Source organism: Ceratotherium simum, chromosome 40, assembly GCF_057802395.1.
Source record: "Ceratotherium simum simum isolate JZ-2026a chromosome 40, ASM5780239v1, whole genome shotgun sequence".
Classification (NCBI taxonomy): domain Eukaryota; kingdom Metazoa; phylum Chordata; class Mammalia; order Perissodactyla; family Rhinocerotidae; genus Ceratotherium; species Ceratotherium simum.
The window spans coordinates 1,129,450-1,154,540 of record NC_141939.1 but is presented as its reverse complement, the minus strand read 5'-3'; the positions used below and the strand labels follow the sequence as shown (position 1 = coordinate 1,154,540).

The 25,091-nt window shown below is 39.5% G+C and overlaps 1 protein-coding gene across 1 annotated transcript in view; it reads left to right on the top strand.

The window, feature by feature from the left end:
• The first annotated feature begins 6,671 nt into the window (after positions 1–6,671).
• ZC3H6 (zinc finger CCCH-type containing 6) overlaps positions 6,672–25,091 on the top strand; it is a 66,969-nt gene continuing 48,549 nt past the window's right edge. The window contains exon 1 of the mRNA XM_087426095.1: positions 6,672–7,146. Coding sequence (XP_087282221.1) covers positions 7,115–7,146 — 32 coding nt within the window. The 5' untranslated portion in view covers positions 6,672–7,114. The remainder of the gene's footprint in view (positions 7,147–25,091) is intronic.

Below are 25,091 nucleotides of genomic sequence, written 5' to 3'. Positions count from 1 at the left end.
TAGTAAACAAACACAATAAATCTAAAAGTGAACTCAAAAAGAAAAAAAAACAAACTAACAAAATAGTCCCCTGATAAGATTGATCAATACTACAATGAAAAGGGGGCATAACTACAAATTAATAGAGGTTAAAACACTAATAGTAGAAAACTATTAACAGATATATTTGAAATCTTTGATGGCACAGGCAAATTCTTAGAAAATTTAGACAAAATGTATAAATCCACAGATAAGGTATAATCCCCAGAACTGACCCAAGAAAAAGTAAAAAGCTTGAATAGCACTATAACTGATAAAAAAAATTGAAGCAGTGGTTTGAAAACCTTCCCGAAAAGAAAATGCCTTGTTCAGATAGTTTTATAGGCAAATTCTTCTAAAGTTTCAAGGAACAGAACATTTCAGCTTTATACAGACTCTTTCAGGTGATTTAAAAAAAAAGAGAGAATATTCCCCAATTCATTCTATAAAGTCAACATAACCTTGATAATAAATCTAGGCCAAAATATTAAAAGAATGGAAAATTACAGATTATCTATCTGTCTATCTATCTATCTATCTATCTATCTAACTCTATATCTAGATAGGAAGGTAGATAGATATAGATATGTATGTTCATATACGTACACACACACAAGTATATATTTAAGTATTTATATATATAAATATATATACTTCTCAGCTCTGTCCTGAGACAGGATCAAGAAGTAGTGACACATAGGGCCAGCCCCGTGGCTTAGTGGTTAAGTGTGTGCGCTTTGCTGCTGGCAGCCTGGGTTCGGATCCCGGGCGCGCATGGACACACCACTTGTCCGGACGCACTGGCCTCCATGCTGAGGCCACGTCCCACATGCAGCAACTAGAAGGATGTGCAGCTATGACATACAACTATCTACTGGGGCTTTGGGGGAAAAATAAATACATAAAATTAAAAAAAAAAAAAGAAGAAGTAGTGACACTGCAGTAGCACTGAGCACATCTAGCACCAGATCTTGGTTTCTAAACACCATTCTCTGCTAAAAGGAACAAGGGGTCTTTGAAGAAATGCCTGGTTCCGAGACAGAGGATGGTAAAGATCAATGTGATCCTGGAGCATCTTACTGCATCAGAAAGTAAGGAAGTGATCAAAGAAAAACAGGAACATGTCAAAAGGACACAGGAGCCAGCTCTTTAGATTTGGCTCCCAACTGGCCAAATCTGGACAATCTGAGCATCAAAATAAATAGTGATGAATTACAATCCATAGAATAAAGTAAGAATCCATGAGTACATACACACACAGAGAAGGAAAACCTCTTCCTTATGTTTCCAAATGAGATATAAGAGTTAGAGAAGTGTAAGAGAAAGACATTTCTTCCATGATAAAAAAGAAATCTACTCAGCTGGCATTGCCTTTAGCTTTTCATTTTCCCCTTGTTGTTGCCTGGAGCTTGGAAAGGCTGCCTGGAAGTGAAGCAGAATTTTATCAGCCATAGAATGAGAGCTGTGAGCTATGGATGGCAGAGCAAGAAGTTAGAAGGAGGCTGTGTTTTTAATGACTTCTGTGAGCAGTTGTATCAGTCTTGGACTCCTACCCCTAGATATCCTGTTATTAGAGAAAATTTGTTTCTCTTTTTTTTTTTTTCCCAAAGATTTTTATTTATTTATTTCCCCCCCCCAAAGCCCCAGTAGATAGTTGTATGTCATAGCTGCACATCCTTCTAGGTGCTGTATGTGGCACGCAGCCTCAGCATGGCCGGAGAAGCAGCGCGTCGGTGCGCGCCCGGGCCTGGGGCCTCCAGCAGCAGAGCGCGCGCACTTAACCACTAAGCCACGGGGCTGGCCCTATTAGAGAAAATCAAAACCAGTATTTAGTTAAGCCGTGTAGTTGGGTTTTCATTATTTGCAGTCAAGTTCAATTTTAAGTAAGCACCCTTAACCCCAATTAGCATTTTGGTAAATGCAAGCTTCACAAATACGAATTATTAGACTCTAAGCTCCACGAGGATAAACATCCCAAGTTTTATATGAACAACTCTGTGCTCAGAGAATAGCACAGTATCTCGAACATAGTGACATGATCAACAAATCCTTGCTGAATAAACAAATGAATGAATCAATGCTTCTGAGCCTAAAGAGGGTAGGGGTGGGGGGAATATATATAGCTCACCATATATCACTCTTAGTACTGAAAAAACTCCACATTTCTATTGCAGATGTACACAAGTGATAACCTAAAATAAAGACTATTGAATTTTTTTTATCAGAAAATGCTTTTACAATTGCTGAGAGCTGCCTTGGAGTTCATCGCCTTTGGGGAAGAATAATGAAGTATTTGGAGAAAAGTATTCAAGAAACAGGCTTAAGAAAGTTCTGATGTAACATAACTGACCTCTAAATTTTACCTCTGAGACAGGCCCCTAAAGTGTACTGTGGACCAGTCCTGACCTTTTCCATCTGAGGTCGCCAGGGAACAAGAATAGAGAAGGGGCCACTCCAACCTTTCCTGAAGATAGGGCCTGCCAACTGTGTCAGTATCTTAATCTTGTTTGGAGGCAACTTTTTGAAAGTACTTTTGCAAAGAGTGGGGTAATATCCAGATCCAGAAACTTTCCAATGAATGTGAATAAAGCAGGCATTCATTTGTAACCTCAAAGTGTACTTTACATGGTTGTTTTTTTTTTCCAAATTAAATCCAACTCTAAGTCCCTATCCTGGTAGACAGGCAGAAAACACAGTTGTGACAGGGGCTCCCTCCCCCTGACTAGGGCCTGTGGGGAGAGAGGGAGAATCTCCCTCTGCCCTTTTCCTTAAGGTTCTTATGGCTGGCCAAATAATTAACAAGACAGGTTAGCAGGAGAAAATAATACCAAGTTTAATAACATGTATACATGGGAGAAAGCAGAGACACTGCGTTTCTCAACACAATAGCAGAATTCTTGTCTAAAATACCATGTTCAGCCAATGACAAAGGAGGATGTTGGGAGTGGGGGCAGTCAGTTACAGGAGATTACCACTAAAGCACAGTAAACAAGAGTAAGGTTATTACGCAGATTTAAGGCCTCACTTTTCACATTGATAAGTTTCTAGAAATGAGGTCATCCCCCCTCTTCCCAATATAGAGAGGGAGATACCTTTACAATTGGAGATTTCCCTTATAAATGTAAATGTTTGTCTGGCAACTCCTCACAGGGCCATCCAGAGAATGTGGCCAGAGAGACAGAACTTCTGAAAAGATACGCTTGTTGGTGCCTTTCCTATTGTAACATCTATTTTACATTATATTACAGCCATCAGATAGAAGATCTGTTCCAGGAAGGAGTTACTATGTCAAATTCTTTAGGCAGATAGTGGGGGAGGTCAAATGTCCATCAGAGAAAACAATCAAGGTAAAGAGATATATTTCAGGGTGGCCAACTCTTGATCTCCCACAGGCCCACAAGCATTTAGGAAGTTTACAAGCTACCAGGAAGGGTAAAGAAAATCTCTAATCCTCCATCTAGGATGATCAACCAGCAGATCATTTTTGTCCAAGGCTGACTGGTCTCTTTGAATGTCTAGTGGTCTGCTGCTCCTGGGTCACATTAGGCCACTGAAATTTTTGCCATAATTGGGAATCCTGGTATGCCAGGGCTTACTCATACTGATCTGGAGCAAAACAAGGACAATGAAATGAATTTTTCTTAAAGCTCAACATATTCAATTTAAAGGAATTGGGTTTATGATAAGCATACCTTTTCTACTTTCTTGGTGTTAAAAACGTCCTTTTTTCTATGAAATAACCATGGTAACGTTTTTTAATGTCCTTATTTGGCAAATTGAAACGTTGGCACCTTTATATTGGTTAGAATTTTTGCGTGCATTGGGGGTGGGGTTGTCAAAGATAAAGCCAGACAGTAGTTAAAGCGGTGAAAAGAGATTTTATTCAGTAACTATTGACTGAGGGGAAAGAGCTGAGCTCTATTCCGATTTGTGCAGAGCTAACTGGGTCCTTTAAACGGAGAAGGAGGGAGTGAGAGCCCTCGCCCCACCACTGCAAGTGCAAAATGACAAAAGGTTGGGGAGTGTAAAGCGATTAGGTCAGTTGTGTCTGCTCACGGCAATTACGCAAGTTAGCATTCTATCCTCCTACAGAGACTGGGAGACAGAGCCCCATCCTTCCTGATGGTTACATTTCAAAGGAATGGCTTTCAGATCTTTGAGAAAAACAGTCCTGAGTTGTAGGAGATACACATCTCAAAGAGACAGAGGAAGAATGCATAATTGTAAGCCCTTTTAGTAAATGCTCTAAAAAAGGGAGGTGAGAGGCCTACATCAGGTGTTGGCTAGGACAAATGGTAATTCTCCTGGTAGCATTGAGCATTTTCAGGCAGGCATTTTAATGCGGGGCTGGGGTCATCCTAGGGACATGGCCTAATGCTGCCAGAGGTCATACTAGAGTATGGACATCTCTTAGGGCAGAGGTTTAGGTAGAGCTGTTCTGTGCTCAGAGTTCTGCAGTTTTTCCAGTCTACATGTCATTGTCAAGTAAAATCTACCAAGTTTAAAACTAATGATCTAGTTTAATCTCAGGGGTGGATGCATTCCTTCTTAACAGAGGCAGTTAAAGACAAGCTGAGAAACGTTGGGCTTAGCCTTTAACTGAAAAAAACATTTTGTCTAACAGATCTTTGGGCACGACTAGATTCTAAACCCACAGCTTCAAAGCAGCACTGCTTTCCTGCCCTGCCTACCAGCCACACACGCTCACTCCCTTTCTATTACAAAAGGAAGACCAGGGCCTGACACCACAGTTGAGCTATTAAACTTCATAAGTGGTGCATATCCAGGGTTAGGAAAGGAGGCTTTTCATCTAGGGAGAACTGCATTGCTCCACACCATAACAAACCAGACCCTGAAGAAGGTTTGAAAGAGATCCTGAGGCCTCCAGACATAGGTGACAGGGAAAAAAGAAGCCCAAAGAAAGGAGAACAACTGTTGACCTCAAATGCCTTTGGATAACTTCCAAGAAATGGGCTATCCAAATTAGCTACAGTAACACCTGTAGTAAGTAAAACAGTTACAGTAGAGACAAAGCCCTGAGATGCTAATATAACTCTAAATGCTAATTACTGTTACTCCAGAGAAAATAGATCTGTTTTTTGAAAGTTTTCTAGAAACGTATTATGTCGAAATGTGGCCAGTGCCTGCAGAATCATCTATTTGCCTACCGGTCCTGTCAACAGCTGCATTCAATTAAAAAAAAAAAAAGAAAGTGCGATTTTTCTCTTTTTCAATTGTGGGGGGAAGAGGGAGAATCTCCCTCTGCCCTTTTCCTTAAGGTTCTTATGGCTGGCCAAATAATCAACAAGACAGGTTAGCAGGAGAAGATAATACCAAGTTTAATAACATGTATACATGGGAGAAACTCAGAAATGAGCAACTCATCCCTCTGTCTAATCTGCTTGCTTAAGTATTGCAGCTAAAGGCGAGGAACGTGTTGGGGGTGGGTAGTGGCCTGGGACTTCAGAGGGCAGGAAGACAATTCTTTTCAGGGTCATCTATAGATAATATGGTCAGGGAGAGACAGAATTTTTGATAAAAGAGGCTTGGTGCCTTTCCTATTATAACCTCTACCCTACATTATCTTTACAGCCATCATGATAGAAGATCTGTTTCAGGAAGGAGCCACCATGTCAAATTCTTTAGGCAGTTAGTGGGGCAGGTCAAATGTCCCTCAGAGAAAACAATCAAGGTAAAGAGATATATTTTAGGATGGCCAAATCTTGATCTCCCACACAATGTACACATTCAAGTCTTTCTATTTTAAACAATCTACTCATTGCAATTGCTTCTGAACGCACTGCATTTATGCAACAGCAAAACGCATTTACTAAGCAAAGACAAAGGAAGTCACATACTCAGGATTAACGGACAAGTCCATCCTTTTAATAAAAAAAATAAGAAATTTTCCTTCAAAACTAAGTAACATACTCCATAGGACAAAACATCGACTACTCACTAAAAACCTATTTCTAAAGGTCACGCTCATAAACGTCAAGAAATGTAATGCCTGGTTTTCATTTATGAGCTATTTCTATATATTTTTCATGCAAAACGCTAAATCTTTTTACGAAATAATTCAAAGCTTATATTCTTCTCCTAATAGCTATTTTTCTTTTATTATTAATAATCGGGTACATTTAGCGTTAAATATCAGAAAAAGGCACGTCAGCTATTTTATTCAAAACGCGACTCTAGGCATTCAACATAACAAAGAGAGAATCGCGGCAACATGGACGGAGGAAGTACATGTCCCCAGGACTTAAACGACGAAGGTTCGGTTTTGCTTTTCCAAACAGAACACGCCACAGCCGCGTGTTCTTTCTTGTCCCATCGCCGCCATGCAGTTTTAGGGGCGCATCGGGTACGGTGCACCTGGCACCTCTGGACATCTGGGCGGCAGCGTCCCGCCAGCACCGGGGCCCGGAGGGCGGACCGCCCGGGGCCCGCCGGCCGCCTCCCCCTCCCTGAACTGCCCCCGGCGCCGCCCGTCCCCGCCATCAGGCGGCCACCTCCGCCGCGTCGCAAGAAGGGTGGAGACCCGCCTCTGGACGTGATGGACGTGCCGTCTCCTCCAATAGGCAACGCGCCAGGCCCCGGCGGGCTGGAAAAGGGCGCGGCTCGCGGAGGAATCTCTCCTGCCCTTTAGTCCCGGGCTGGGTGTTGCGGCTGGCGCCATTTTATCGAGCCGCCTGTCTCGGGTGCCGCCATGTTGGTGAGGAGAAATCACCGTTACGGCCAGTGTCCAAATCCCCGCGTCGCGGCACGCCGCCCGCCCGCCCGCTCCCAAGCCTCAGCCGCCGGCGGCGAATAGAGACTAAAGCGGCAGCGCCGGCAGCGCGGGGCCGTTGCCCAGTGTGTGCAGTTAGAGCCCCATCTCTCTGGCGTGGTTGTTAATAGACTGGAAAGTCTGTGTCTGTGTCGCTCACTAGTAACCGTGAGTTTTTACCACTTCGTCACCCCTCGGCGGCGGCCGGGAGCAGGTCCCCGCCGGCGGCGCGGGGGTCCTCCCCGCGCCCCGCCGCCGCCGCCGCCGCCGCCGCCGCCGCCGGCCTCGCAGACCTGCCCTCCAGCCCCGCCCCGTTCTTGACCAAACATGACAGACTGTGAACATGCAGGGCGCGACAGGTCGGGACGCCTTCTTGTCTGTCTTTCTGTCGGAGGAGAGGAGGGTCTGGGGCGGCGGGAGCGGGCCGGGGCCGCGCGCCTGCTGCATGACTGCCGCGTCGCGGGGTGGCTCCGTCCGGGCCGTGACCCGCGCCCCCCTCCAGCCCGGGCCGGCGGCCGCGGGGAGGGAGGCCCGGCCGCCCCGCCCGCCGCCCGCCGCCCGCGCCGGGGCCCGCCCCGCCGGCACGCGCGAGCCCCCCGCCCCCGCCCCCGCCCCCGCCCCCGCCGGCACGCGCGGGCCGGCCCGGCTGGAGGGGGCGGCTCCGGGGCCGGGGGCCGCGCCCGCCTCGCCCTAGGACCAGCCGAGAACCCCTCACGACCGCCCTGGCCCTCTCCGGAAAAGACACACGTGTGGTTTCTGGGTGTTTAAGGAAATGTCTCGGCCACCTCCGAAGGCCGTGCGTTTATGGTGTTGCCCCTCCGACTTGGAAATGGCAAGTTTCAAGTTCAAGTGTTGACACGCAGGACTTGAGGCTTTGCCACCCTTAGCGTAGCGCAGTTTTCTCCCCAAGTAGAAACTCCACGGACGGTGCAGGCCAGCCCGATTGTCTAGATACTGTGCATCCTTTGAACATGGAACTGAGATGCGGATTTTTTAATTTTTGCCATGCCTCGAGAGGCACCTGCTTGGCTCCCTGTAATGATTTGGGGGTATTTACATAAGAGCGCAAATAGCATAGTGAAGTTGTGCTTGGGTTTTTAAATTTACATTGATACCTGTCTTAACCATGAAAAGGGGGGAGGGCTTTCGTTCATTAAAATTACTGGAACAATATCCGTTGCATCTGATTGTTATTGGGAATATTTAAAAGTCTGGAACCTGGCGATTACTCCTTTGTGAATGGAAAAGGAAAAGTATACATTGTGCTGTGGTTCAGACTATATACAAGTCGATGAAGTTGGAGGAATGCGGCTGATCTGCTTGTGGTAAAGCGTTCCAAGCACTTTTTTTGTTTTTTGTTTTTTTCCCTTAACCTAGAAGCAGAAATCACAAACATCACTGAAGTTTGAAATATCTAAATATTTGGGTCTGGCAACCTTGAGAGGGATGAAAATGGTATTTCAACAACTTTGGTGTAATAATAAAAGTAGATGGCAGAAGGCGAGTCAATTAAACGTATAATTTTTAGAAAGTAAAAAGCACTCTTGAAAGTTAGGGTATAACAGCTTGCACCTGACACATTTTTCATGATTTGTTTAAACATTGTTATTAAAATGAGAAAATTCTTAGACTGCGTTAACTAGTATCTTGAGGAGTTTCCCACTCTTAATATCTGTGAACAAACTAATGATGGGGTTTTGCTTATGCAGCCTGAAGTTCCTTCTTTTGTGTGGAAGAAGGAAATCCATTCTCTGTTAGTTCAGAGAGCAACTTCAATATGTAGAATTATGTATTCTACCTAAGGAAGAAACCATGTTGCCAAATACAGGTGTTGAAATAATTTTGCTAGTAAGGAAGTGTGATGCCAGACTTTGACAAGAATTTGAAATTTTAAAATACTGAATTAGAAGTTAAAAAGAAAATTTTAAAGAATTCTTTGTAAGATATGTTAACAGCTTAGTAGTAGGAACTAAAGATTAAGTAGAGAGACCGGCCCTGTGGTTTAGCGGTTAGGTGCGTGCGCTCCGCTACTGGCCGCCCGGGTTCAAATCCCAGCGCGCACAGACGCACTGCTTCTCTGGCCATGCTGAGGCCGCGTCCCACATACAGCAACTAGAAGGATGTGCAGCTGTGACATACAACTATCAACTGGGCCTTTGGGGGGGGGGAAGGAGGAGGATTGGCAATAGATGTTAGCTCAGAGCCGGTCTTAGCAAAAAGAGGAGGATTAGCACCGATGTTAGCTCAGGGCTGATCTTCCTTACACAAAAAAAACTGAGTAGAAGTGATATTTAGTCTTCTTTTGTTTTATATTAGGGCTAAGGAAATAGTATTTTCTAGTGTTTTGTAAAACGAAAACCTTAGCTTCGTTTTAACTTATCCAGTTGTTAAGTGGCAGTATTATTCTGAGCAAAAAGAGATGGTTTATCTTTTTCACACTTTTTTCTGTCAACCTACATGAAAAACAAAACAAACAAAGTATGCGAAAACCAAAGTGAGGTAGGAGTCGGGAGAAATGGTTCTAGCTCCAGCTCAGCAGTTGGTTCTTAGCTACCACTTAGCTTTGTGGACTTGAGCATGCCTAGGTGCTTAATTCGTAAGAGGATTCAATGACAGTTTTTCCAGTTCTACAAGATCAGTGGTTCTCAGCCTTCTCTGGGGAGTTTTTAAAAAAGTGTTAATGTCATTTCCAGTGGTCTGAGCCTCAGCCTGGGTTTTAAGATTTTTAAAAGCTCCTCAGGTAATTCTAATGTGTGCCAAATTGAGAACCACTGTACTAATCAGTGTTTCCCAGACTTATCTGTTCATCAAAATCACTTTGAGGAGTAAAGATTTTTCTCCTGCCTAGAGCAACTGAGTCAGAATCCCTAGGGGTAGATTGTGGTAATGTGCCTTTTCAATATGCTCTGGGTGATTCTTAAGAAATTGGGGAAAAAGTGGACTAATATGTGGAATCCCCAAATATTCTGTGCTTCCATATTATAGTTATGTTATAGTATAATAAAAGTTTCTGTGACTTAGGTGGAGAAGATGAATTGTGGTATTTGGAGCTATGCATCATCTCAAGGATATTCTTTTTATGACATTTTTGAAAATTAATTTTGAGTGCAAGAAAAAAGTTAAATCTGTGATTTTTATTTACAATTGCTTTGACTATACAAATTTAAATAGTGCTATTATAGTTTATATGAGAATGAGATTCTAAATGTAAATGAAAATTCATAGAATGAACAGTTTTTTCTCCTTTTAAAAAAATGGATGTCTTCTTGGACATGTTTTATCATAAGATTTGTTTGCCAAATGAATTAGCTTTTTAAAAAATACTCGTTTGGTGTACTTTCATTTAAATATTTTCATGCCAGGAGTGAAAACATTGTATTTTTATAAAGTGTTATTAATATAAAAATACCTGTAAATAAACTCGTGGATATGTAGAATGTTAGTGGAGGGTTTCTGCATAGGACTTGAGAAATAAATAATATAGGTGAAGAAGGAGTTGGAGGAAGTCAAAGGGAGATGTAATTCTTGTCTCTCTTTTTTCATTCATTCTTCCCTTTCATCCGGTTCGCATAGGCACGACTCCAGCCACCTAGCTTTATGTTTTTATATATTTATATATAATTGGGATGTTGACCCAATTAAAACAATTCACAAACAACTGGTAAAGGCTAAATACTGTGAGTCCCTGCTTTGGACACATCTACAGTAGAGGAGGAAAGATAAATATACCCAAGTAACTATTACATAATTTTCTGATATATGCTAAAGGTAAAAAGTTGAAGGGCCTGCACTGGGAAAAAAGATAATTTTAACATGAACAGTATATGAGCTTGTGATTCTTAAAATCTTTAATTGATGGGAGGTATGGATAATTCTTTCCTTTAGGAGATTATTCTTTGCCCATTATGAACAACCTTCCCACCTTCTTTCCTTCCTTTTCATGCTTTCCTTACATAAAACAAGAACAACAAAACTCCAGCTAGTCAGAAACGTAGCGGTTTTTATTTCCCCCTTTCTTCCTCTCCTCCCCTCCCCCATAGCGATTGAAGCCTTGCTAAGAGATTACACTGGAGCATCAGCAGTGACTAGGGTGGAGAAGATGATTAGACTTTCCATTTGTAACAGGGCTTTCATTTGATTCTCATGTTAGTCCCATGAGGTAGTATAGTATTACAGTGTTCAGCAGTTTGTCTGAGATCCCACAGATAGGGGCTAGGTAAGAACCCAGGTGTGCAAACTCCTACCTGCAGTATTATTTTCACTCTTCATTAAGTTTGCACAGGGAAGCAATGCAATAAGTTCTAGCCTTTACTTCTTGAATTGTTTGGGATTGTAATGTGGTACATTTAAGAGAGCTCCACATTCTGAATAAAATCTGTGTTCCGATCCTGGTTTTTTCCTCTAACTTGGTTAAAGTTCTTTTTTTTTTTCCATCATTATTTTTCTTATTTGTGAAATAAAGTAGTTGAACTAGATGATATTCAATCTCCCTTCCCATTTTAATGTCAGTAATTTTAATTTTAAAAATCGCAATGCCGGGCTGGCCTGGTGGCGCAAGCAGTTGGGTGCGCGTGCTCCGCTGCAGTGACCCGGAGTTCACCAGTTCGGATCCCGGGTGCGCACTGATGCACTGCTTGTTAGGCCATGCTGTGGCGGTGTCCCATATAAGGTAGAGGAAGATGGGCACGGATGTTAGCCCAGGGCCAGTCTTCCTCAGCAAAAAAGAGGAGGATTGGCATCGGATGTTAGCTCAGGGCTGGTCTTCCTCACCAAAAAAAAAAAAAAAAAAAAAAAAAAAAGTTGCAATGCCTTTTCTCACATCAAAGTTTACTTGATGCTCTCCACAATATCTGGTTTGTAAATTAGTATGTTTACTGGAGTAAATTCCTTCCCTCACTAGGCCATTGATTTATTTATTTTTAGTTGTGGTAAAATACACATAAAATTTACCATCTTACCCATTTTTAAGTGTACGGTTCAGTAGTAAATACATTCACGTTGTTGTGCGACCAATCTCCAGAACTCCAAATCTTGCAAAACTGAAACTCTATCATTAATTTATTTTTGATTCCTGACTCTACTAATTTAACTATTTTTAAAACTATCAAAGTGAGGTTTTCTTTGACAAATGTAAAAATCTCAAGTTAAACATCATGTTCAGGTTTGATGTTGGAAAGCACTTTGACTCTTAGGAAGACATTTTTTTTTTCAGCCTCTCATAAACAAATTATTCCATTCACTTTTAAATTTCATTCATTACATTTCATTCAACAGACTTTTCTGTGCCAAGTATAGTGTTAAGCACTGGGGAAACAAATCTGAATACAGCATCACTAAACTTGCTCACCGGATCTTATAATCTACTAGGAGAAACAGATTGGTAAATACATAGTTGTAGCACCAGTGTTATAATGGAGGTATACACTGAATGCAGTGGTGGCATAGATGCCGGCTTCAGGGAAGCATCATGGAATAGCTAGGTCTGGAGGATGAATAAAAGTTTGGCCAAGCAGAGGCAGAAATATGTGAAAAGCACGAAGAAATGAAATGGCATGGTAGGTGCAGGGATAATAAAAATGTTAGTATGTGAAGAGTGTACAACATATTTTGGAGAATGAGGAAAAGGCTTAAATGAATTAGGGGTCAGACCCTAAAGAATATAAAAGTCTCATCAAAGTTTTTTAAGCAGGAGAATGATCAGGTGCATTTTTTTGACACGATAGCTGGGGGCTGGGAGGAAGTGGACTACAGAAAGAGAGACAGTAGCAGGAAGACAATTTAGGGAGCTTTCAATCATTTTCATTAAATATTAAGCACCTAATATTTAATATGTATTGTTCTAGGCTTGGGGAAGACAACAGTAAAGAAAAAAATCCTTAACCTAATGGAGCTTACGTTTTCTCTGGAGAGAGAGATGATAAATATGAAAAACAAATGTGTTAGATGATGATGAAGTAGAAAGGGAGATGGGGGCATCCTGTGGGTGTGGGGAGGGTATTTCTATTTTAAATAGGGTTTCTGGAAGCACTTACTGAAAAAGTAACATTTGAGCAAAGCCCTAAAATAAGACAGCAATCCAAGCCCAGTACATCTGGAGGAAGAGCATTCTAGATAAAGCTAACAAAAGATGGAAAAAGCCTGGAGCCAGGAATGAGCCTAGTGTAATTAAGGGAAAAACAAGAGAGCAGTGTGGCTAGAGAAAAGAATGTGCAAGAGGGGGAGTGGTAAGAGATGAAGTTAGTTGGGCAACGGGCAATTGTGTAGGACCTTGTAACCCATTGTGAGGAACTTGGATTTCACTCTGAATGGTTTGGGAGCCACTGGAGGATTTGAACAGAGGAGTGACAGGGTCATGCTGTTGTAAAAGAATGGTAAAAAGGAAGCTGCAGTAATCTAAGTGACGGGTGATGGTTTAGGCCAGGGAGGTGAAAATGGTTGGAGTTTGGATATGATTTGAAGGAAGAACCAGTAGGATTGCTGATGGATGGATGTGGAGCATGAAAGAAAGGAATGAGTCAGACCTACTGGAAAAGTCTAGAAATTGGGTAATGAGGACTTGGCAATGAGAAAGCAGACAAAAGGCAAAATTTATGAGCTATTTCTTAGAGTTGATAGAGATAAAGATTTGGGAGTTTTTAGCAGAGACGTTAGTCGAAATTAGACCATTCAGGTATGTATGTAGTAGACCGCGAAGAAGACAAAAGTTTTCTAGAAGCCAAGGGAGGAGAAAGCTTCAAGAAAGGGATGATCACAGAGCAGATAAAGGAAAGTAAGGGTTGAAAATTGGCCACAGGATATACTAAACTAGGATATTTAAAAACTTGAATTAAAGAGTGCTTGGGAAATTTATCAGTCTCTTAGTGTCTGTTTCTTCATTCATCGTAAGGTCACAGAGTAAATCAGTGGGAACTCAAGTAATCTGACTCCAAAGCCCACACTTTTATCCAGAGGATAGACATCCCCATCACAAGAGAATGGGTAGTCATGTAAAACGGGGATTAATTGTTTGCATCAGGGGGTGTAGTCTTTCCATGTAGAATGCTATATGGAAAACCAAATTATCAAAACTTGCCTAATGAACAAGAGCATGGGATTAGAACAAGGGATTTGGTTATAAATGAGCAGAATTTTAAATGGTATCAGGCTCTGATAAAGTGATATTTCTGTCTCCATAATATATCTGCCAAGCGTTGGCCTTACAGGATATCCTCTCTCCTGGGCAGTGCTTACATGGGCACTGCCCACATTTGTCTCTCCACCTTTCCCTTTTCATCACTTTCATTGCTAACCAACCCTCCTTTCTAATAGGTACATTTCTTTTCATTGTATGCTAATATCTTAAATTTAGTCATCTTTTACTTGATCCTCTGTGTCTGACTTCCTAATCTCTGTTCTGGTTCATCTCATTTTGGTTTTATGGTTGAGCTTTCTGAGGGCATTCTTATTTCCAATAGCTTTTTTGAGGTATTTGGGTCCTGGGAGGTGTTACTTGACTGCTGATGCCATGTACCAACCCAGACAGTAGTCATTATCCAATACTTTAGCAAAAGCAGTTTCAGCAGGTTATTATTACTCTTGACAAAGAGCAATCTTTCTCTACTGTAAAATGATTTTATATTTGTTTTATTTTGTTTTGCTTTGTTTTTAATGTGAGTTCATGGTTTAATACTTCAAATGAACTATTTTAATACTTAAAGTTTCAGAAATCATACTCATGTTCTTGAATGGCAAATAAATGACCAAAGCAAGTCCCAAGGAGTTTTTATAAATTGTCATTAAAATTATAACATAAAACCATATAAAAATCAGTAACCATCTATTTATAAAAGTGCAAAAATGAAGAACCTAGATTTAGAACTCATGATGCTTAATACATATATTGCTGTTTATAATTCATTTGCTGTAATTCATTTGGTCCATATAGACAAGACAGATATTAATATCTTCATTTTATAGTTTAAGAAACAGATTTAGAGGGTCAGTAACTTGTCTAAGGTGACTAAGCAGCTGAGTGAGGCCCACAATCTGTGTCTTGTGGCATTTCGTTTCAGTAGTCTTTCCATTGCCTCATGATGACAGTAAATCTGGTATCAGATGCTGGACTGGGATATTGGATCCTTAAAAAGGTTTGTTTTTTTTTAGATATTGCTTGATCACAGGCTGTTTCATCCTAGTTCATTATAAATTCATCTTATATAGCAGGATTTTTCTAAATCTTAAAACATTAAAAATTGAATTTACAAAGTATTAATTTTTTTCACATTATATTTTAAGATAATATGAAATCAACTAAATCTAGCTAACTTAGATCTGCAGATTTTTAGCTATAGAAAACAAGAATTCTTCTATTGTGTACAAGTTTCAACCTATTAAGGGAACTCATTTGAAAATGCCTAGAGATAAGAAGAACCGGCACCTCTTTTGCTTGGTTTTTCCTTGATTACTGGCAGTTGACAATAAAATGTTAGATCACTGTTACTTGTGTGTGGGGTTAAGTTCTTTATAACTTCTGCTCTTTGGCCCATAAAAGAGGTTGTGGGTTGATTTCTTTTCTACATCCTTGGTATACATAGGATTCTGTTTTAAAATTATATTTTGTGTAAGCAAATGAAAATAGAAGTAGATAATGCATTTATGTAAGAAATACCTACATATTTTGGCTGTGTGTAAATATTGCACCAAGTATACATTTTTTTTCCAAATGCCAAATGTCCAAGTGTGAAAATCAGTATTTGACCAAAGCTGGGACTGAAACCAATATCATCATCATAGATTAAACTTCTGGAATATGTGAATAAATCTGAAATATTATCCCTCAAATTATTAGAAATTTTAGTGGCCTAATTTTAAAAACATAGCGTTACACTGCAGTAATATTTTCTCAGCACTGCCTGTTGTTAGATTACTCCTGTGATTGCTGTAATGCACATTATAGGTACTGAATGGAGGGTCACTTGCAACTGAGATTGGTGAAATACAAGATGTTTGGGGGAACTTTTATTTCCTCTAACGTTTTCCTTTTTAAATATTTTTTAAATATCTGGAGCAAAGATGATTAATTATGTTGCACATAGTTTTGGAGTATTTTCTCCTCATGAAATTTTAAGGTAGTAAAGTTAACATTCTGTTTTTAATTCATCCACAAAAGATGTGAATTCTCAAATAGGATTTTTTCTTGAAAGAGTCATGAAATTAAATAATTAAAATTAAAAATATCTTTAGAAGTTATTTTGTTTAATGTTGTGAATACTAGTATGCTAAGTAATTGAATAAAGTTAGAATTATGACATAATCTCTATTATTCTTTGTATTTTTCATTTAAATCTTTATAATCATTTGTAAGCTCAGAAAGGATATATTATTATTCCTAAAGTCATTAGCTAACTCACTCAATATTATTACTCTATTTTTCTACTTGACTATTTGAAAATTGTTAATTTCTCTTGTACATAAAGTAGTTTTCATAATCATCATTAATTGCGACATTTTTCTCTTGCATTAATGTACATTTGTACTTCATCTGGTTGATAAAATTTCAATATATAAAGCACACAAGGAGATTCTCATTCTAAGTTTTATCTAAAACATCGTCTTAACTTGGAAAATGAATATTCAGATGCTAATAGTAAATGGAAATGACATGGCTTTCTTATATCTATGACCTTGTTACACTGATTAGATATACTAATAACCTAATGATCATGCAATCCCTGATCATGTCACATTCAGGAATATCAGAAATGGCTTGTAGCAGGCCAAAGCAGAATGGAGAAACATGCTTTAGTGGTATATTGAAGCTGGAATATCTTTTTTTATTTTATTTTTTTTAAAGATTTTATTTATTCATTTTTTCCCCCCAAAGCCCCAGTAGATAGTTGTATGTCGTAGGTTCACATCCTTCTAGTTGCTGTACGCGGGACTCGGCCTCGGGTTGGACGGAGATGCGGTGCCTCGGGGCGCGCCCGGGATCCGAACGCGGGCCGCCAGCATCAGAGCGCGCGAACTTAACCGCTAAGCCACGGAGCCGGCCCCGAAGCTGGAATATCTTTTTAAAAATTCTACTCTAAATCCTGGAGCCCCAGTACCTCATATCATAGGTAGTCTGGTGTCAGTTTGTTTGGGATACCGGACATTTATAGACCAAGTGTCCTTTTTGGATGTTAGTGGGTCACAGGCAATTTGATCTGGTTTATTGTGGATTCCTCCAACAAGACTTTTTCAACTTTTGTTTTGGTATCATGACACCTAGAATATTATTTTCTGGCTTTCAAATTCCAAGGGTATTTTTTTTGCTGAGATTTGTTTCTGTTGAATTTCTTGCTTCTCCAGCCTACACTGGAGAGCCTAAATCCAGAGGATAAATTGAAAGTGAATGAAGGTAAATGAATTTTAGCTTAGTGAGATACCCGAGATAGTAAATGAAATATAAAAAAGAATAATTTTTTAAATGTAGTCTCCCAAAAAACTTTGGTAAGCTAATTCACAGTTTTGTTTTATTCATGTCTCTGCTTATGGCATAAAGGCTGTGTGAGGAATGGTATGGTTTTCGTTCATAATGTCAACATAGAAGTTTAATAATAGATTTAAAAATTCTTAATTTCATAGATTAATACACAGTTCTCTCTTCTGTCTGGTATTGGATAAGGGCAGGGAATTAAGCATTAACAGATATTTTATTATCAGAAACTATGGGAGGGCCGGCCCCGTGGCTTAGCGGTTAAGTGCGTGCACTCCGCTCCTGGTGGCCCGGGTTCGGATCCTGGGCGCACACTGACGCACTGCTTCTCCAGCCATGCTGAGGCCGCGTCCCACATACAGCAACTAGAAGGATGTGCAACTATGACATACAACTATCTACTGGGGCTTTGGGGAAAAAAAGGAGGAGGATTGGCAATAGATGATAGCTAACAGCCGGTCTTCCTTAGCAAAAAGAGGAGGATTAGCATGGATGTTAGCTCAGGGCTGATCTTCCTCACAAAACAAACAAACAAACAAACAAAAACTATGGGAAATATTTTCAAAAGAACTCTGTAAATGAAATACATGGCATGCCTTCCTGTCTTACTAAGTTGACTGTTACTAATTTATCCTTTTCTTAGTTAACTTTGGTTTGTCATGGACATTTATTGTCACCATAATCACTATGAACTGTAGGTATTATACTCCATCTTGTGTTTTGTTGTACAACTTTGGAAATATGGGAGACTTGCTTAATGATAGGATAAATTAAAATTACCCTCAGGAACAAACTCAAACTTGATCTACCCAGTTTCTTTTCTGCTTTTACTTGTTTTGGATAGTTTTTCATTGTTATTCTCTGAAGGAAAACAAGGGAAATTTCCTTGGAATCCATGCGCCTTGGATTTACAGCCTTTCCCAATTTCTGTGAAAGTACCTGTAGTTTAGCATACTCATTCTAATTCAAATGTGTATGTGTCAGGTAAATCACAAGAGGAAAGGAAACTTGAATTGAGGGCTGTCTACTAGGTACAGTGCTTGCTAAGTAATTACCTAATTTTATGTCACTTAATCCTTAAACAGCTCTGTGATGGTAAATTGATTAATCCTATTTTGTAGATGAGGAAACTGAATATTAGAGGTGATATAATTTGTTCAAGTTCATATAGGTAGTCTATGACTGGGAAGCAGAATTTGAACCCAGATCTTACTGGCTCTAGAGCTTTTGTTCTTCTACCCTACTGTGATGTCTTTTTTTTTTTTTTTTTTTAAATGTGCCTTCTTTTAAAGATTTTTATTTATTTTATTTTTTCCCCCCAAAGCCCCAGTGGATAGTTGTGTGTCGTAGCTGCACATCCTTCTAGTTGCTGTATGTGGGACTCGGCCTCAGGATGAACGGAGAAGTGGTGCCTTGATGCGCACCCGGGATCCGAACCCGGGCCGCCAGCATCGCAGCGCGCGCACTTAACCACCAAGCCACAGGGCCGGCCCTGTGATGTCTTTTTAAGTAATTAGTTTTAACATGCCACAAGTTTAAAGCATTAAATAGTCCTTTTAAAAAATCTGTTGTTGATTATTGTTCTTGTTTAACACTCTTACTTTAATTTTCCACCTCAGTTTGCCAGAACCCTGGGCCATCATTAAATAAGAGATGTTTTTTTGTTTGTTTTTGGCTTGGGTCCTCTTTACAGGTGAAAATTGCTGTTCTGGCAGCCAGCTACCTCCATAGTGTTCTGCTCTCTATTCTGGATGTTGATGCTTAGCCTCTTTTTGTTTTAATGGAATGGCAAACCTTAGTAATAACAGAGCGATTTTCATTTCTTCCAGCATTCCTCTTTCTTTCCCTCTTCTGCTTTGGTGTGGAGGCTTTCACTTACTAGGTTGTTAGCTAAACTGCACCACTCTGTATGGACTTGTCTGGGACCCTGAAATGAAACAGGGAGACCCGTTTTCCAGCTATGCATGATTAAATCTTTTTACCTCTTTTTTTTTTTTTTAATCTGTAGAATAAAAAGTTTAGACTAATTTCCTTTGAGTACTTAAATATTGTTCAACAAAAAGAAATCCCTGTAGTATCTCGTAATGCCAAGTCCCATATTATCAGTTCAGCTGGTCTAGCCTGGTGGCTACCGTTTCCTGACAAATGTTAAAATAACTCCTGTGGAATTGAAGTAATTCGTATTTACTTTTTTTTGCATGTCAGAAATGCAACTTAATGGTTTCTCTGTATCATCTCTTAAAGTACTACCTAAATGGTGTGTTGATGAAGTTTCTTTTTCCCAGCATTTTATTATGAAAAATTTCAAACATACAAAAAATGTTGAAAGAATTTTACAGTAAACACCCCGTATCCTATCTGTCAGTTGGTGAGTTTCTTAAATGATCTTTACATCAGCTAACACTATTAAGTGGTTTGGCTATTTGCATTTTCCTCCTAACACCAAACACGTGTAGCTATTATAGCAACAAGATTAAGAACTATGGGCCTGGGGAACAGAGTGCCTGGGTTTGGGTTTTAGCTCTGTCATCTACTAGCAGAGTTAGTTAAGCTCTTTGTCCCCTTTCTTCACCTGTTTAATGGGGATAATAATAGTATTTCATAGAGTTAACATGAAGATGAAATGAACTGATCCAACATGCCTGGCAGTATAGTAAGTGCTCAATAATTGTTAATTATCATCATATTAGAGTTATTTTTTTACTACAAATTTAAATAAAAATGTTATTTTACTTCAGAATTATTGTTACTTTATCATGAACACATTAGCTGGAATTGAAGACAGATTTAAATAGCGAAAGAGTTTGGTAATACAAAAATGTAGACTAAAAATTGCTGAGTTTTTTTTTTTAGGTGAGGAAGATCGGCCCTGAGCTAATATCTGCCAGTCCTCCTCTTTTTTTTCGCTGAGGAAGACTGGCCCTGGGCTAACATCCATGCCCATGTTCCTCCACTTTATATGGGACGCCGCCACAGCATGGCTTGCCGAGCAGTGTCAGTGCGCGCCTGGGAGCCAAACCGGCGTCGCAGCAGCCGAGAGTGCGCACTTAACCGCTTGCGCCACTGGGCTGCCCCCGCTGAGAATTATTTTTAAATTATTTGTTGAAATCACATACCCATAATCTTCTGAATTTTAAATGTTCAGTTCCAGGCAGTGTTTTGGCCTTTATGGGGAAAACAACAGATTAACTTATTCTCCTTTAAAAAGGGTATAGCTAAAAATGGAATCATTTGCATTTTCTATTTATTCATATCTAGATTTGAATGATTGTAGGACTACTAAGACAAACTGGCACTATAGTGAATGGTGAACAGTAATGCTTCTTTAAAAATAGACTTTTGTTTATATTCTCTATTGTTTTTGTTTTCTATTTTGTTGATTTCTGTCCTTATAGTTATTATTTTTATTATTCTTGTTCTTTTGGGTTTGCCCATTTTCAAGTTCTTTAGTTGAATGTATATCTCATTTGTTTTTAACCTTTTTTATTTCCTGAAAAATGTGTTTAAATAAAAACATAAGTCTTCCTCTAAGGACTCCTTTTCTTTGTTCGGAAGGTCTTTTAATTTAATAACTTTATGGTGTACTCGGTACAAATTTATACTGAGAAGTTCATCAGGAAGTTACATTGCTTGAATTTAGATGTTTCGTTAATATGTTACTGATATATTCATTATCTGCATCAGATAATTATAATATCTGCTTGGAAAATTTTGAGGCTGAAATGATTGGGATCATGTGCTGCTGTGGTTAGAAGGTTAGCATATTATTTATTCATATCCTTACTATTTTTAAGGAAAATCTTGACCCTATTCAAAGGAATGGCCTTGGCAATAATGAGGTGACATTTTAAAGGTATAAATCATTGGTATGTTTATATGTTTATAATATTCCTAAAGGACTGCCTGAAGGATACGTCTATTCATTTTTCAATATTAGTAGTTTTCAACTAATTTTTTCTGCCTCAACATTGTTGGAGAAAAAACATTCCTCATCAGTGACAATGTGTTTGAGTGGGGAGTGTCTAGTATCAGAATCTCTGTATGCATTCCATTCTTCCTTTGGGCTCTTGCTGGATTATTGCAGTGGCATCCTACTTTCCCTGCATCTGTTTTCTTTTCCCTCTAGATCTGTTTTTCGCTGTCAATCAAAGTTATCTTTCAGAATGAAGATCTAATTACATCACCTCCATTCCTAGAAATACTTCAATGCTTTCTCTTTTCTCTTAGCATGAACTCCAATCATGGTCAAAGCTCAGCGTGCTCTGGTACTACCCATCACTCCAGCATAGTTTCGAACCAGCTTCCCCCTTTTTCTGTAGGATCCAGTGACGTTGGCCTTGTCTCGGTTGCTATCTCAGTTCTTCTACACAGAATTTTGCTCATCCTGTTTCCCTGCTGGAGGTCCCTCTTCTATCCCTTATCTCTCAGGCTAACTCCTTATCTCAGTTCATTCATGACTTCCTCAGGGAAAGCCTTCTAGACTTCCCTGAGAGATGACTTTCCCCTGTTATGTGCACTCATAGCACTATTTACTTCTTTTAAATAAATACTTGTATGGTTGTTATTTTATATTTATTTGTGTGATGTCTGTCTTTGAATGATGTCTGTCTCTCCCCCACTACTAGATTGAAAACTTCATGAGAAGAAACCATGTCTCTTTCTGTTTACCATTGTATCCCCATTTCGAAGGTGGTGAATAAATATATGTTAAATGAATGAATGACTTTTTTTTTTTTTGCTGAGGGGACAGAAAATTCTGATATACATATAGTTTTTGAGAATCACTGCTTTAGATGTTGTGGATTTCATCCCCGGATTAAATCAGAACATCAGGCAATTGTTACTTTCTTACAATTTTACTTTACCTTACTTGACAATGTTACTTTGTCTCCTCATATAAGTGTGTTTTCTCATGAACTTTGGCAGCATGCCATTTGTTTAAATTGGGGTATGCTGTAAGTGATAAACTGTTGTATTGGTTGTATGGACACTATTGAGACTAGTGTCCATTCTATCAAGTACTGTGCATTGTATCAGATAATATTGTCTTTATGAGAACTCAGAGGAAAAATTTCTCTGATCTTACTCCCAGAAAAAATTGTGCTTCTCTTGAGCAACTGGTCTGTTTTTGTCTTGGAAGCACTATTGTCTTATACCTAATCCCTTTTTCCTGAATCTCAAAGCCAAATTTGCAGCTCACATCTGAAAATTAGTCAGGAGTTTCTGGCATACCCATATGTAAACTAATCTCGGTCTTAGCTTCATCTTAATCTTTAGAATTTTAACTGTGATTTATTTATGTATTTTATTGTTTGTTCAATAAAAGGTTCTGTAAATAGCCCAAGGAATAATAAAACTCTACAGAGTTTTGGGATTTTTTTTCTTTTTTTTAAAGCTAAATTAATCTGCTTGCTGGGTAAGAAGCGAGTTCAGTTTCTCTCTCTACACTGAAAAAGGAAGTGATAAAGAGGAAAATAAGTTTATTACATATTGGGAGGAATAATAGGTATTAAGTTCTGACTGGTTCATTTGGGAATTAGAAATTTTTCCTGCTTATGTCACAAAAGCACAGGCATTGCTTTATAAGGAGGTCTGAGGTGGGATATGAAAGTATCTGTTAGGCTTAGGGACATAAAGTTAGTACTTTGTATACACGTGCTGGGAACTTGGCAGAGTTTTATTTTAATAGCCCCCCTACTCTATGGGTTATGATCATTGTAGGAGTTCTGATCAAGGCCTTGGTATTTAGCCTGACTGAATATCAGAGTCACTTTGTTTTCCTTCTGTTGCAAAATAAGTTTTTGTACCATCTGATGAAATAACAGCTGTGCAGTAGCATACGTGACTCTGGAGACTAGGCATTAGAAGACTATCAGATAAGTAAGATTAGCCAACACTATTATAAGGAGAGGTTAGAAGGCACTTTGGAGTGATGACCAAAGATTCCCTCACTTTGACTGGGAGGTCAGATCTTAAGACTCCTTCTGAGTCCACTTTTAATAGCCAAATTGTCTTTTCTTTTGGTTTGAATATAAGTTGGTCAACTTTCTCTGTGGTCTTACTCCATGGGCAGCAGGAAGTGTTAGCAGTATTTCATATGTTTTTCTTTGCTTGCCAGCAGGAAATCTAGGGCTATGCTTGATCCAACCACTTGGATCAGTGACTTAAGCTTGTACTTCTAGGGCTTTACAGTAGTATTTATCTGTTCAGTCAATGTTAACATATTTTTGGTAAATTTTTCAAGTTATGTGACCCCCCATAGTTGAAAATAGAGCCCTAAAGATTCTAGCATTAAAGGGAGTATCTGTTTTTTCTCCAGGGAGATCAGTGTCCTTTCAGACATTCCCAGAGAAGATGATCTCCTGAAGAAGATGGGAAGGAAATATCAAAAATTATCTAATTATTACATTGTTACATATAGTTGTTATCTGTATATACAAGTCAGGTTTTGATGAGGCAAATATGAGTATGCATGTTGTTGATTCAGGAAATAAAGATTAGAAGGGCCAAATATAGTTGTAAAAACAAAAGAGGAATTGTAACAAAAGTGAGTAAGAAAGAAATTATCAGTTATCTGGGGTACAGATAACTTACGTCAAGTTAAACAAAATTTGCAAAGGTTGTCTTAGGACTATGGAGGATGTTAGGCTAACTGAAATTTATAATTTTGTCCAAATTGTACCAAGTCCCATTCCTGAAGGAATTGTATTTGGGTTGAGGTTTTGACAAATTCTAAGATAGGCTCGAGGAGTGAAAACAAAACCAAGTAAAAATTGTTGTGGCTGTAGATAGTCAAAGGGGTAAACTGAGTTTCTGCAAGCCAAATACATTCCAAAGGATATAAGAATGTATTAGATAAAGGATAAGGATAAAAGCACTCTGAAGATGTTCAGATTTTACCACTGGTAATTTGTAAAGAGAAACTTGATCTGAAACAAATAAGATAAGCCATCTAGGATATAAATGTTCAAAGTTCACTTTTGGGATAAACATAAAATCACAAAAACTCATGTCAGGTAGCTCCTTTGTGGCCCCAGTGTTACCAGACAGGATTTCCCTTCAGGGGACTTATCTAGTTTGGGAAGTGAAATGTAGGGAGTTAGGTCAAGTCTTAATCAAGAGGATCATACCTAAGCTGTGTAGGTTGAGGGAGAAGATCAGAGTAGGCATGGGCAAAGCCTAGACCCAAACAAGTTTGTCAAGCATGCTGACGGATTCAGCTAGACAACAAATGCAAGATCAACGTGGTGTCAGCTCCTCATGTCCCTTGTCCCACAGGGTAACACTGAAACCAAAGAGGCCAGATGATCATAGGCAACGTGACTGGTAGGGCACTCTGTTGCTAAGGAACAGTTGTCATACTAGGAGAGTGTAGGGAGGTGGGAGAGAAATAGCCTTGTAGCAGTACCTCCCAAGACTGCCTATCTTTATGGAGGCTCACAGGGCATTCTGCCAAGGCTTAGGTCAGCCTGTGGTTGAGTGTCACCTAAGAGTTTATGTGGAGACATGTAAGATTGCCAGGGCACAAGTACAGAGCCGTTCCCCTACAGTATCGTCCATGGTAGGGGAGAAATGACAACGGAATTAGAACAAAAGCATGAAAAGAAAAGTGTTACAAGCAATGGTTTCAAGCGTCTAGGAAAGTGGGGTTCTCTTGGTGTGAGGATAAGCAGTCTACTTCTCTAAAGTTGTCTGCTCCTGGACTATGAAGAAGTCCTGGACATCCTGACACAGTCGTTTGGTACATTCTGAAAAATGTCTTTTTTGTGGTGATCATATCAGCCTATTCCAGGAAGTTTGTATTCATGAGTAAGGTCTTTGTAATGTCATCCATCTGGAGTACTTGTA